We start from the raw sequence: 14,622 nt of genomic DNA, 5'->3' as shown, positions 1-14,622 counted from the left end.
TTGTTCCTTATCCCCTATATCTCTTCTCTCCACTTGTTCCATGTCCCCTATATCTCTTCTCTCCACTTGTTCCATGTCCCCTGTATCTATTCTGTCCACTTGTCTCCCTGATCACTTCTCTCCAATATTTCTGCTCTCTCTATGTACCAATCTTACACACTCTTTTTCTTCTCTTCACTTCCTGGTCTCATCCCCCTCTCTGGTCTCTATACTGACCAAATGTGTCTCTGCACTGTATATGAGAAATACTCTTAGAGCAGAATTCAACGTTAAGTTTGTGGGTTAAGCAGAAACATGCTCCAACCATTACCTAATATATATGTGTGTGTTGCACCAAACACGAACTAAATGAAATGCTGATTCAAATATGTTTTATGTTGATTGGTCACATGCTGGTAACTACTGTAATTATGGCTGGATAAGTATTCATTCCCTCAGTGCGAGCTAACACACACACACACACACACACACACACACACACACACACACACACACACACACACACACACACACACACACACACACACACACACACACACACACACACACACACACACACACACACACAGTAGGCAGGGGGAGGGGAAGAGGAGGCAGGGGAGAGGGAAGAGGAGGCAGCACACACACACACACACACACACACACACACACACACACACACATGCACACACACACACACACACACACACACACACACACACACACACACACACACACAGCACACACAGCACACACACACACAGCACACACACACACACACACACACATAGAGCACACACAGCAAACACTAACATGTCCCGGAGGACTGGTACTGGAGCGATAAAGCCTGAGTCACATACAGTGCAGGCAAACACAGAGATGTCAGCTAGATGAAGCTGTAGAATAAATGAATCAAGCCTGGCTGTTGTTCCCCTCTCAACGCTGACTATCCCTGAAGTTGCCAAGAACAATTTACAAACAAATGTCAAATTCACAAATGGTCCGGAGGAGAAACAGAGATCTAGAGAGGGAAGAAGAGGCAGGTGAGGAGAGAGAAGAGGAGACATGGGGGAGGGGGAGAGGGAAGAGGGCAGGGGGGGAGGGAAGAGGAGGCAGGGGAGAGGGGAAGGGGAGGGGAAGAGGAGGCAGGGGGAGAGGGAGGCAGGGGGGAGAGGGAAGAGGAGGGGGGGAGAGCAGGGGGAAGGGAAGAGGAGGCAGGGGGGAGGGAGGGGGAGAGGGGAGGGGGAGAGGGAAGAGGAGGGAGGGGAAGAGGAGGCAGGGGGAGAGGGAAGAGGAGGCAGGGGGAGAGGGAAGAGGAGGTAGGGGGAGAGGGAAGAGGAGGGAGAGAGGAAGAGGTGAGGAGGAGAAGAGGAGTCATGGGGGAGAGGGGGGAGAGGGAAGAGGAGGGGGGGAGAGAGGAGGGCAGGGGGGAGAGGAAGAGGAGTCATGGGGGAGAGGGGAAGGAGAGGAGGCAGGGGGAGGGGAAGAGGAGGCAGGCAGGGGGAGAGGGAAGAGGAGGAGAGGGAGGAGGGGGGGAGAGGGGAAGAGGGGAGGCAGGGGGGAGAGGGAAGAGGAGGGAGGGGGAGAGGGAAGAGGGGGAGGGGAAGAGGAGGCAGGGGGAGGGGAAGAGGAGGGGGAAGAGGAGGCAGGGGGAGAGGGAAGAGGAGGCAGGGGGAGAGGGAGGGGAGAGGAGGCAGAGGAGGGGGAGAGGGAAGAGGGCAGGGGGAGAGGGAAGAGGAGGCAGGGGAGAGGGAGAGAGGAGAGGAGAGGGAGAGGAGGGGAGAGGAGAGGAGGCAGGGGGAGAGGGAAGAGGAGGCAGGGGGAGAGGGAAGAGGAGGTAGGTGGGAGAGGGAAGAGGAGGAGGCAGGGGGGAGAGGGAAGAGGAGGCAGGTGGGAGGGGGAGGGAAGAGGAGGCAGGGGGAGAGGGGGGGAGACAGAGGGGAGGAGGCAGGGGGGAGGGAAGAGGAAGGGGGGGGGAGGGAAGAGGAGGCAGGGAAGAGGAGGCAGGGGGAGGGAAGAGGGACAGGGGAAGAGGAGGCAGGGGGAGAGGGAAGAGGAGGCAGGGGGGAGAGGGAAGAGGAGGCAGGGGGAGAGGGAAGAGGAGGCAGGGGGGAGAGGGGGGGCAGGGAAGAGGAGGCAGGGGGAGAGGGGGAGAGGGAAGAGGAGGCAGGGGGAGAGGGAAGGGAGGAGGCAGGGGGGAGAGGGGGGAGGAGGGGGAGGGAGAGAGGAGGGAGGGGGAGAGAGGGAAGAGGAGACAGGGGGAAGAGGAGGCAGGGGGAGAGGGAAGAGGAGGCAGGGGAGGGGGAGAGGGGGGAGGCAGGGGGAGAGGGAAGGGAGAGGGGGGGAGGAGGGGGGGAGAGGGAGGGGGAGAGGGAAGAGGGCAGGGGGAGCAGGGGAGGAGGGAAGAGGAGGCAGGGGGGGAGGGAAGAGAGGAAGGGGAGAGGGGAGAGGAGGAGGGGAGAGGGAAGAGGGAAGAGGAGGCAGGGGGGGGAGAGGGAGGCAGGGGGCAGGGGGAGAGGGAAGAGGAGGCAGGGGGAGAGGGAAGAGGAGGCAGGGGGGGGAGGGGAGAGGGGAGGCAGGGGGGAGAGGGGGGAGGCAGGGGGGGAAGAGGAGGCAGGGGGAGAGGGAAGAGGAGGCAGGGGGAGAGGGAAGAGGAGGCAGGGGGAGAGGGAGAGGAGGCAGGGGAGAGGGAAGGGGAGGAGGGGGAGAGGGAAGAGGGGCAGGGGGAGAGGAGGCAGGGGGAGAGGGAAGGAGGAGGGGGAGGGGGGAGACAGGGAAGAGGAGGCAGGGGGAGAGGGAAGAGGGGGGGAGAGGGAGGAGGAGGGGGAGAGGGAAGAGGAGGCAGGGGGAGAGGGAAGAGGAGGCAGGGGGAGAGGGAAGAGGAGGCAGGGGGAGAGGGAAGAGGAGGGGGGAGAGGGAAGAGGAGGCAGGGGGAGAGGGAAGAGGAGGCAGGGGGAGAGGGAAGAGGAGCAGGGGGGAGGGGAGGGAAGAGGAGGAGGGGGAGAGGGGGGAGAGGGAGAGGCAGGGGGAGAGAAGAGGCAGGCAGGGGGAGGGAAGAGGAGAGGAGGGGGAGGAGGGAGAGGGGAGGAGGCAGGGGGGAGGGGGGAGGGAAGAGGAGGGAAGAGGCAGGGGGGGGAGGAGGAGGGAAAGGAGGAGGAGGGGGGGAGAGGGAAGGAGGAGGCAGGGGAGAGGGAAGAGGAGGCAGGGGGGAGGGGGGAAGAGGAGGCAGGGGGAGAGGGAAGAGGAGGCAGGGGGAGAGGGAAGAGGAGGCAGGGGGAGGGGGAGGGAAGAGGAGGCAGGGGGAGAGAAAGGAGGCAGGGGGGAGGGAAGAGGAGGAGGAGGCAGGGGGAGAGGGAAAAGGAGGCAGGGGGAGAGGGAAGAGGAGGCAGGGGAGAGGGGAGGAGGAGGGGGGAGGGAAAGGAGGCAGGCAGGGGGAGAGGGAAAAGGATGCCGGTGGGGAGAAGGTAGAGGAGGCTGGTGGGGAGAAGATAGAGGAGGCTGGTGGGGAGAAGGTAGAGGAGGCTGGTGGGGAGAGGGTAGAGGAGGCTGGTGGGACTGCACTAGTCTTTGTTTGACTGACTGTACAACAGTGTTTTTGCTAATTGCTCACCATTGTTACGAGAACTGACGCTGCCGAGTCAACGCAATGCATGATGGGAAGGTGACCCGCTGTGCCTCCGCCTGCGCCTTGGAGCTTTGAGCTTGGTTGTCACGGCAGCAGAGGCAGGTGCGTGTTGATGAGTGTGTGTGAGTGTCTGTGTTGGAGATGGAGAATGTACTTTTGCATAGTAGTGTGTCTTCCCATTGTAGTCTAACAATGTTCTATTCTACTCTATATCACACAGCGTTATTAGAATGCCATGATTCTAACCACATCTGTGAGAGGAACAACCAGGCCATCGTTTGGGGGATTCCCCTCTATGAATCAATCACGTTTTATTTGTTCAGGGTTTATCTTCTTAGAGCCTGAGAGACTCTCATCACATTTAAGGTTATTGGCATGAAGGAAATAACTTTTCTTTAAGCTGCATCTCTTCAGCTGTGTTTTGATAAAAGTCAAGGTGGAGGGAGAGAGGGAGAGAGGGAGGGAGGGAGGGAGGGAGGGAGACGAAATGCAGGTGCTTCTGTTTATCTTCCCTTGGGTTCCCTTTCTTCTACTCATCCTCTCTTCCCTCTCCTCCTGCTAACTTCTCTCTTCAGTGTCTCCTCCTGCTACCTTCTTCTCTCTTCCCTCTCCTCCTGCTACCTTCTTCTCTCTTCATCCTCTCCTCCTGCTACCTTCTTCTCTCTTCATCCTCTCCTCCTGCTACCTCTTCTCTCTTCCCTCTCCTCCTGCTACCTTCTTCTCTCTTCCCTCTCCTCCTGCTAACTTCTTCTCTCTTCAGTCTCTCCTCCTGCTACCTCCTCTACCTTCTTCTCTCTCTTCATCCTCTCCTCCTGCTACCTTCTTCTCTCTTCATCCTCTCCTCCTGCTACCTTCTTCTCTCTTCCCTCTCCTCCTGCTACCTTCTTCTTCTTCTCTCTTCTTTCTCTCTCCTCCTGCTACCTTCTTCTCTCTTCAGTCTCTCCTCCTGCTACCTTCTTCTCTCTTCCCTCTCCTCCTGCTACCTTCTTCTCTCTTCAGTCTCTCCTCCTGCTACCTTCTTCTCTCTTCCCTCTCCTCCTGCTACCTTCTTCTCTCTTCAGTCTCTCCTCCTGCTACCTTCTTCTCTCTTCATCTCTCCTCCTGCTACCTTCTTCTCTCTTCAGTCTCTCCTCCTGCTACCTTCTTCTCTCTTCAGTCTCTCCTCCTGCTACCTTCTTCTCTCTTCATCCTCTCCTCCTGCTACCTTCTTTTCTCTTCAGTCTCTCCTCCTGCTACCTTCCTCTCTCTTCAGTATCTCCTCCTGCTACCTTCCTCTCTCCTCATCCTCTCCTCCTGCTACCTTCCTCTCTCCTCAGTCTCTCCTCCTGCTACCTTCGTCTCTCTTCATCTTCTCCTCCTGCTACCTTCGTCTCTCTTCATCCTCTCCTCCTGCTACCTTCGTCTCTCTTCATCTTCTCCTCCTGCTACCTTCGTCTCTCTTCATCCTCTCCTCCTGCTACCTTCGTCTCTCTTCATCCTCTCCTCCTGCTACCTTCTTCTCTCTTCATCCTCTCCTCCTACTACCTTCTTCTCTCTTCATCCTCTCCTCCTGCTACCTTTGTCTCTCTTCATCCTTTCCTCATCATCTCCTCCTGCTAGCTACTTCTATTCCACCCGCAGAAAATATTGATCCGGTGGCTCTCTAAATGCAATTTAAGAGCAGAAATTAAACAGTGTCAACGTTTTTTTAAAAATGATCCAAAAGAGGGTGGCGAAAAACACAGCAAAGTGTTAATCGTTTAATTGAATGAGCTAAATTACAAAGCAGAATTATACCTCCATGTATTTCTTCTTTTCCCCTCTGATCTCTCATCTCTCATCTCTCATCTCTCATCTCTCATCTCTCCACTGGTGGCTTGTGCTGAACGACTTTCCTTGTGTTGCTAGGCATTGCTAAGCAACAGTTTGAACCGATTCTCTGTCGGTCCTCCATGGTTTGGCGTCGGTGCCCGGAGGCTGGCGCTGGGAACGGGGCACCATCACCACCGCAGCAGGGCCGGGGCCGTCCGCCAGCCTGAGGCTCCTGCAGATCGGTCTAGAGCAGAGCAACGTCCCTGTGGCCCTGCGAAAGCATCCTCGGCAGGCATAGGGATGTTACTGCCGAGCTAATGATGCCGGGGCCAATGATAGATCATATCCGGCCCGGGGCACCAAACACAAGGGTTAGTGTGGGGTCACCCTCGCTGAAAGAGAAACATCACGCCTCACCATTCTTGGGAACCACATCACGAAGCCCCCACAGTAACATCTAATGTTGGAATCATACTTCTTCTGTCGGAGAATGAAAAAGTCACAGATTTGTAGTGAGTGTTGTTGAATAGTTGTTTGAGTTTGACTATAACCTAATGACAGAATGTTCAGGAGAAAACCTTGGAAGTTTGAGAGCATTAAAAGGTTTTCTTACACTTATTCCTGGTAACATGAAATGTGATTGGAAAACATTCCAAAGGAAGTCTCTTATGAATAACGTCTCACTCAAAACAGCATTGACACAGACTCTTTGTTGTGTTTTTGTTTTCATTCCCAGTGATTGACGCATTATAATCACGCTAATAAAGCAGTGTTTTGTCTCCTCTTTCTTCTCCCCTGTACATTGTATTTCAATAAAGCCCAAAGTGAGCAGTCCATGTATACGGACTGACTGACTGACTGACTGACTGACTGACTGAATGAATTATGGACTAACTGAATGACTGACTGAATGACTGACTGACTGAATGAATTATGGACTGGCTGACTGACTGAATGACTAACTGACTGACTGAATTACGGACTAACTGACTAACTGACTGACTGACTGAATGAAGACTGAATGAATGAATGAATGAATGAATGAATGAATGAATGAATGACTGACTGAATGACTGACTGACTGACTGACTGAATGAATTTACGGACCAACTGACTAACTGACTGACTAACTGACTGACTGAATGACTGACTGACTGAATGAAGACTGAATGAATGAATGAATGACTGACTGAATGAATGACTGACTGAATGAATGAAGACTGAATGAATGAATGAATGAATGAATGAATGACTGACTGACTGACTGAATGAATGAATGAATGAATAACTGAATGAATGACTGAATGACTGACTGAATGAATGAATGAATGAATGAATGACTGACTGAATGAATGAAGACTGAATGCATGAATGACTGAATGACTGAATGACTGACTGAATGACTGACTGACTGACTGACTGACTGACTGACTGACTGACTGACTGAATGACTGACTGAATGAGACTGACTGAATGACTGACTGACTGACTGAATGACTGACTGACTGAATGAATGAAGCTACTCTGCTTGGTAACCTGGCTGTCATCAGGAAGGGAAAATACAGGTACGTGTCCAAAATGTCACCCAATTCCTTTAACAGTGCACTACTTTGGACATGGATCCATATAGGGCTCTGATCAAAAGTAGTGCATTAGTGAGTAAGGTGCCATTTCAGACACACCCAGGGCTTGTTTATAGCTGTCCCTCTCCCCGAGTCTCCCCTAAGGTCAAGACAAATCAAACCTCTCCACCCCGCTCCTAACCAATCAGCAACATCATTACTGACCTGTCTCTACTCATTAAAACCACTCTTTATAATCATCCCATAGCCTCGGATCGTTTCCCCCCTAACTTATCATTTCAAACAACTTTTCACGTTCCTATACGGACCCCATTAGGAATTCTTATATGAGTAATGTCATGTAACTCCTCCGTTAAATCACTGAATATCAATTGTGCCGCGGTGCTGCGGGGCCACTGACAAAATACAAGCGCTTCAGTAAATTTACCGAGAGCCCAGAACCCCAGCCACAACGTTGAATAATTCAGCCATCAAATGGTAAGAGCCTCTCTAGAGATACTTAGCAATTAAATGAGTCTATATTGTGCTGCACTGCCATCCATATGGATCCTATAAGAAATTGTCGGCCATTCGGGCTCCTATAATGTAGTGTTGTGATTGGAGCTGGCAGTGGTGGCTAGTGCAGCGAGCGACTGTGTTACCGTGTCTGGCGTGCGGATGATAGCAGTCAGTTGACGTGCTGTGTCAGCGCGTCAGATGTATTTTTAATGACCACAGAGACCCAGGGAGAGGTAGCTGGTGCATAGGGACTGATCTGGGACCAGTATAACCTGCCGCCTGATTTTTACACGGACACACACATACCTCCACAAAGTAAAGCCATCCCACTGACTGAACGAAGCCCAGGTCCCGGTAATGATAGCATGTGTGAGCTTGCGATTGGCTGTCAGGATGATTGACGGCAGGGCTCCAGAGCTCATTATCTCACCCAGTGTTATTACAGCTCTGTGATTGGACGTCCTTCTAGCCCCCAAGTAAACTGCCTGGCACAAGTAGACAAAGTTTTTATTTTCAACTGGCTTCTCCAAGCAGCAACCCTGAGCTGAGGGGAGAGATCAGGACAAGGTTGATCTACAGGAAGGTTGGGGGAACAGATCCCTAAGTTGATCTACAGGAAGGTTGGGGGAACAGAGAGATCTCAGGAAGGTTGGGGGACAGATCCGGGTTGATCTACAGGAAGGTTGGGGGAACAGATCCGGTCTAAGTTGATCTACAGGAAGGTTGGGGGAACAGATCCGGTCTAAGTTGATCTACAGGAAGGTTGGGGGAACAGATCCGGTCTAAGTTGATCTACAGGAAGGTTGGGGGAATAGATCAGGACTAGGTTGATCTACAGGAAGGTTGGGGGAACAGATCCAGACTAGGTTGATCTACAGGAAGTTTGGGGGACAGATCAGGTAGTCTGTTCAAGTTGTCCTTCAATAAATAGTAGCCTGACTTTTACATTTCTCTAACTTTGCCACTCTCCCTCTCGCTCTCTCTCTCTCTCTCTCTCTGTCTGCATCCCTCTGTTTCTCTTTCTCTCTTTCTGTTTCTCTCTCTCTCTCTCTCTCTTTCTCTCTCTCTTTCTGTTTCTCTCTCGCTCTGTCTGCATCCCTCTCTCTCTCTCTCTCTCTCTCTCTCTCTCTCTCTCTCTCTCTCTCTCTCTTTCTCCCTGCTTCCTCTAGTCTATCCGAGAGGTGACAGGCTATGTGCTGGTAGCTCTGAACCAGTTTGACTCCCTGCCCCTGGAGAACCTTCGCATCGTGCGGGGCACCAAGCTTTACGAGGGACGCTACGCCCTGGCCATCTTCCTCAACTACCGCCGCGACGGCTTCTACGGCCTCAGACAGCTGGGCCTTCGCAACCTCACAGGTCAGGGGCCCAGTGCAGACTACTCTAAACTCACCTGTCTGACTCAGTCACACCATCTTTCCATTTCTGTCACGTCCTCCTTCTCTCTATCTCCCTAGCCTGCTTATTGTTCTGTCCTTCTCTCTATCTCTCTATCACTTCCTCCTTCTCTCCATCTCTCTATCACTTCCTCCTTCTCTCTATCTCTCTAGCCTGCTTATTGTTCTGTCCTTCTCTCCATCTCTCTATCACTTCCTCCTTCTCTCTATCTCTCTAGCCTGCTTATTGTTCTGTCCTTCTCTCTATCTCTCTATCACTTCCTCCTTCTCTCTATCTCTCTAGCCTGCTTATTGTTCTGTCCTTCTCTCTATCTCTCTATCACTTCCTCCTTCTCTCTATCTCTCTAGCCTGCTTATTGTTCTGTCCTTCTCTCCATCTGTCCATCACTCTTCTTCTCTTGATCTCTCAAACATTTCCTCATGGTCTTATGTTCTATCTCAATCAAAACTGTGGCCTCCATGGTTTGCTGAGGGATGGGACTGGGGGAATGGTAACTGTGACCTCCATGGTTTGCTGAGGGATGGGACTGGGGGAATGGTAACTGTGACCTCTCCATGGTTTGCTGAGGGATGGGACTGACCTCCATGGGGGGAATGGACCTCCATGGTTTACTGTGACCTCCATGGTTTGCTGAGGGATGGGACTGACCTCCATGGTTTGCTGAGGGATGGGACTGGGGGAATGGTAACTGTGACCTCCATGGTTTGCTGAGGGATGGGACTGGGGGGACTGTGACCTCCATGGTTTGCTGAGGGATGGGATGGGGGTAACTGTGGCCTCCATGGTTTGCTGAGGGATGGGACTGGGGGAATGGTAACTGTGGCCTCCATGGTTTGCTGAGGGATGGGACTGGGGGGGGAATGGTAACTGTGGCCTCCATGGTTTGCTGAGGGATGGGACTGGCCTCTCCATGGGGAATGGTAACTGTGGCCTCCATGGTTTGCTGAGGGATGGGACTGGGGGAATGGTAACTGTGGCCTCCATGGTTTGCTGCCCTCCATGGTTTGCTGGGATGGGACTGGGGGAATGGTAACTGTGGCCTCCATGGTTTGCTGAGGGATGGGACTGGGGGAATGGTAACTGTGGCCTCCATGGTTTGCTGAGGGATGGGACTGGGGGGAATGACCTCCATGGTTTGCTGAGGGATGGGACTGGCCTCTCCATGGTTTGCTGAGGGATGGGGCTGGGGGAATGATAACTCTGGCCTCTCCATGGTTTGCTGAGGGATGGGGCTGGGGGAATGATAACTCTGGCCTCTCCATGGTTTGCTGAGGGATGGGGCTGGGGGAATGATAACTCTGGCCTCTCCATGGTTTGCTGAGGGATGGGGCTGGGGGAATGATAACTCTGGCCTCTCCATGGTTTGCTGAGGGATGGTGCTTGGGGAATGATACCACTAACATATCCATTGACTGAGCTATGGATTCAAAGACTGTCAGTCCTAGATATTTTCATGAAAGGTGTACAAATAAATATATTGTAAAGCATTAAAAGAGAGTTAAATATGAGGTTATTATAGCCTAAGGCAGCTTAAGCCCATAAGGTGTTTATACTCTTCAAAACCAATGGCTGTACAAATTACCATTGAACAGCAGTGGGTGTCACGGGTTGTGCTTTTACGAAACCAAGCAGATTGTAATAATGTAGAATCTTTAGCTTTGCTAAGTGGCAGAATAGTATCAGAATACACAGAAAATGTATTATAATGTCATAGAATAGAAGAATCCTCTGACATTTCTTTTCAAATAAATGGTTGTGTTCAACCTTCGCTTCACACATTTTGACATTTAAAATGTTGTTTGTTTAGCAGATGCTCTTATGCAGAGTGACGTATAGTTAGTGCATTCATTTTAAGGTAGCTAGGTGGGACAACCACATAGTCTCATAGTAAGTCAAATGTTCCTTAACAAAGTAGCTATCAGAAAGATCAGCGCTAGTAGGCTAAAGGTCAAGTGCGAGTGTTAGTTCACGAAAGGCAAGGGTGATATTTATTATATTTATTTTTGTTATGGGGGGGGGTGGTGGGACAGATCAGGACAAGTAGTTTTTGTCTTCGGATGATGGGCAGGGAGTCTGCTGTCCTAGCGTCAGGAGAAAGGGGGTTCCACCGTTGGGATGCCAGGACAGAGAAAAGCTTGGACTGGACCGGAGCTGGCAGAACAGAGTGCTCGGTTTGGGGTGTAGGGTTTAAGCCTAGCCTGAAAGTAGGGAGGGGCAGTTCCCCTGGCTGCTCCGTAGGCAAGCACCATGGTCTTGTAGTGGATGTGAACTTCGACAGGAAGCCAGTGTGTGGAAGAGGGGGGAGACATGGGAGAATTTGCAAATGTTGAACACCAGGTGGGTTGCGGCGTAAGTTGCAGGGGTTTGATGGCACAAGCTGGGAGCCCAGCCAACAGTGAGTTGCAGTAGTCCAGACAGGAGATGACAAGTACCTGGATTAGGACCTGCACCACTTCCTGTGTGAGGTAGTGTCATACTCTGCAGATATTGTAGAGCTCTGTCTTGTCGAGGTTGAGCTTGAGATGGTGGCCTGACATCCAAGCAGAGATGCGAGTCGCCACCTGGGTCTCAGAAGGGAGAAGGTAGTTGAGTGTCATACACATAACAATGATAGGAGAGACCATGTGAAGATATGACGGAGCCGAATGAATAGAGAGCAAAGGAGAGGGCCTAGAACCAAGCCTGGGGGACACCAGTAGTGAGAGCATGTGGTGCAGGTCATTCTGGGAGTGATAGCGAGAGAGGTGGTCAGTGTTTGGAAAGAAAAGAAAGAAGGGATTACCGGTCTGTAGAGGGTTTGTGTGTTGGTATCTTGAGGAGGGGAGGGGACGCAGCCAGGGGTCAGAGGGGACGCAGCCAGTAGTCAGAGGGGACGCAGCCAGTAGTCAGAGGGGACGCAGCCAGGGGTCAGAGGGGACGCAGCCAGTAGTCAGAGGGGACGCAGCCAGTGGTCAGAGGGGACGCAGCCAGTAGTCAGAGGGGACGCAGCCAGTAGTCAGAGGGGACGCAGCCAGGGGTCAGAGGGGACGCAGCCAGTGGTCAGAGGGGACGCAGCCAGTAGTCAGAGGGGACGCAGCCAGTAGTCAGAGGGGACGCAGCCAGTAGTCAGAGGGGACGCAGCCAGGGGTCAGAGGGACGCAGCCAGTAGTCAGAGGGGACGCAGCCAGTAGTCAGAGGGGACGCAGCCAGTAGTCAGAGGGGACGCAGCCAGTAGTCAGAGGGGACGCAGCCAGTGGTCAGAGGGGACGCAGCCAGTGTCAGAGGGGACGCAGCCAGTGGTCAGAGGGGACGCAGCCAGTGGTCAGAGGGGATGCAGCCAGGGGTCAGAGGGGACGGGCCACTAGTCAGAGGGGCGCAGCCAGTAGTCAGAGGGGACGCAGCCAGTAGTCAGAGGGGACGCAGCCAGTAGTCAGAGGGGACGCAGCCAGTAGTCAGAGGGGACGCAGCCAGTAGTCAGAGGGGACGCAGCCAGTGGTCAGAGGGGACGCAGCCAGTGATCAGTAGGGGACGCAGCCAGTGGTCAGAGGGGACGCAGCCAGTGGTCAGAGGGGATGCAGCCAGGGGTCAGAGGGGACGCAGCCAGTAGTCAGAGGGGACGCAGCCAGTAGTCAGAGGGGTGCAGCCAGTAGTCAGAGGGGACGCAGCCAGTAGTCAGAGGGGACGCAGCCAGTGGTCAGAGGGGACGCAGCCAGTAGTCAGAGGGGACGTCAGCCAGTAGTCAGAGGGGACGCAGCCAGTGGTCAGAGGGGACGCAGCCAGTAGGGGTCAGCCAGGGGGGGACGCAGCCAGTGGTCAGAGGGGACGCAGCCAGTAGTCAGAGGGGACGCAGCCAGGGGTCAGGGATGAGTTGATGAGGGAAGTGAGGAATGGGCAAAGACCTCCAGAGATAGTCTGAAGAAGGGAAGAGGGAAAGGGGTTGAGTGGGTAGGTTGTCAGGGGGCCGGACATCACTAGTCACAGGATTTCATCTGGAGATAGAGGGGAGAAAGAGGTCAAGGCAAAGGGTAGTTCTGTGTGAGTTGGACCAGTGGACTCAATAGACGGAGTAAATGGAAAGCGGATGTTGTCAACCTTCTTTTCGAAGTGGTAGACAAAGTGGTCCACAGAGCGGGAGGAGGGAGGGGGAGGAGGTGGAGGGTTAAGGAAGGAGGAGAATGTAGCAGAGTTTCCTACCGTTACACCCACCCACAGCTAAAGCCAATTTAATATCCCACTCTTTTAATATAATTTTTTGCACTCGAGTTTAATATTTAGACAAATGAAGTCGGACGCCCTTTTGTGCAGGGAGATGAAATGGCTCGTGTTTCAGTTAATGAACTTTCCTGTTGACAGAGTAGCCGGCTCGGATACTAGGTTGTTTCATGGAGCAGTTTGAACTGTGAGTCACAACGAATGGCCCATGACGTGGCATGTTCTGTAGCCAAGGTGAATTAAAGATAGTTGTGCCGTCTGTGGCCTAGTAGTCACACACCTGGAGCTATCAAATGTATCTCATCCCAGAGACCGGGGTTCAATCCCTGCCTCTGCCTTTGGTCCTGAGTCTAGCCTCCTCATCTGTGTCTGTATTGTCTCAATAAAGCATCAAAAAGAAGAATGGAATTCTATATTCATTTAATAGACATAAAGTCCCCTGTTTAGGGGACCTGCAGGGTTCTGGTACCGGTTCCGACCGACGTTTCCGCTTATAAGTCGATCTGTAGACACCGTAGATTGAAATGGCTTACTTTGAGCAGTAGCCCTGGTTCTTACGGACACAGGAGTGTATCTCCTCTGCCTGTTTCACGTAGAATGTGAAATCTGATGCCACTTGAAGCTGGGCTGTCCCTCCTACCGTTTCATTCGCTCTTGCAACTGTCCATCAACTCCTGGCTGAACCTTACATCACAGCTACTGGCAAAGCACATGTCCGCAATCCTTACAGTGTGTCTTGTTTTTGTCACTCTAGCACATTCAGAGACAGATTTATAGACAACTTTATCAAAGTAATCCAAAGTAATCCATAGATTTTATACCCAGTCTATTAAGTCAGGTGTCTGGCTATACCCAGTCTATTAAGTCAGGTGTCTGTGGTGTCTGGTGTCTGTGGTGTCTGGTTATACCCAGTCTATTAAGTCAGGTGTCTGGTTATAACCAGTCTAATAAGTCAGGTGTCTGTGGTGTCTGGTTATACCCAGTCTAATAAGTCAGGTGTCTGGTTATACCCAGTCTATTAAGTCATGTGTCTGTGGTGTCTGGTTATACCCAGTCTATTAAGTCAGGTGTCTGGTTATACCCAGTCTATTAAGTCATGTGTCTGTGGTGTTTGGTTATACCCAGTCTATAAAGTCAGGTGTCTGGTTATACCCAGTCTATAAAGTCAGGTGTCTGGTTATACCTAGTCTATTAAGTCAGGTGTCTGGTTATACCCAGTCTATAAAGTCAGGTGTCTGGTTATACCCAGTCTATAAAGTCAGGTGTCTGGTTATACCCAGTCTATAAAGTCAGGTGTCTGGTTATACCCAGTCTACAAAGTCAGGTGTCTGGTTATACCCAGTCTATTAAGTCAGGTGTCTGGTTATACCCAGTCTATAAAGTCAGGTGTCTGGTTATACCCAGTCTATAAAGTCAGGTGTCTGGTTATACCCAGTCTATAAAGTCAGGTGTCTGGTTATACCCAGTCTATAAAGTCAGGTGTCTGGTTATACCCAGTCTATTAAGTCAGGTGTCTGGTTATACCCAGTCTATTAAGTCAGGAGTCTGGTTATACCCAGT

At 52.2% G+C, this 14,622-nt stretch overlaps 1 protein-coding gene across 1 annotated transcript in view; it reads left to right on the top strand.

Annotated features, from left to right (window-relative positions):
- si:ch73-383l1.1 (receptor tyrosine-protein kinase erbB-4) overlaps positions 1 to 14,622 on the top strand; it is a 469,115-nt gene that overhangs the window by 267,564 nt on the left and 186,929 nt on the right. Inside the window, 1 exon segment of the mRNA XM_042325104.1 lies at positions 8,646 to 8,832. Within this exon segment, the coding sequence (XP_042181038.1) occupies positions 8,646 to 8,832 (187 nt within the window).

This window comes from Oncorhynchus tshawytscha, linkage group LG08 (assembly GCF_018296145.1).
Source record: "Oncorhynchus tshawytscha isolate Ot180627B linkage group LG08, Otsh_v2.0, whole genome shotgun sequence".
NCBI classification, from domain to species: Eukaryota; Metazoa; Chordata; class Actinopteri; order Salmoniformes; family Salmonidae; genus Oncorhynchus; species Oncorhynchus tshawytscha.
The sequence above is the reverse complement of the archived record's forward strand: the minus strand, read 5'-3'. Positions and strand labels throughout refer to the sequence as shown.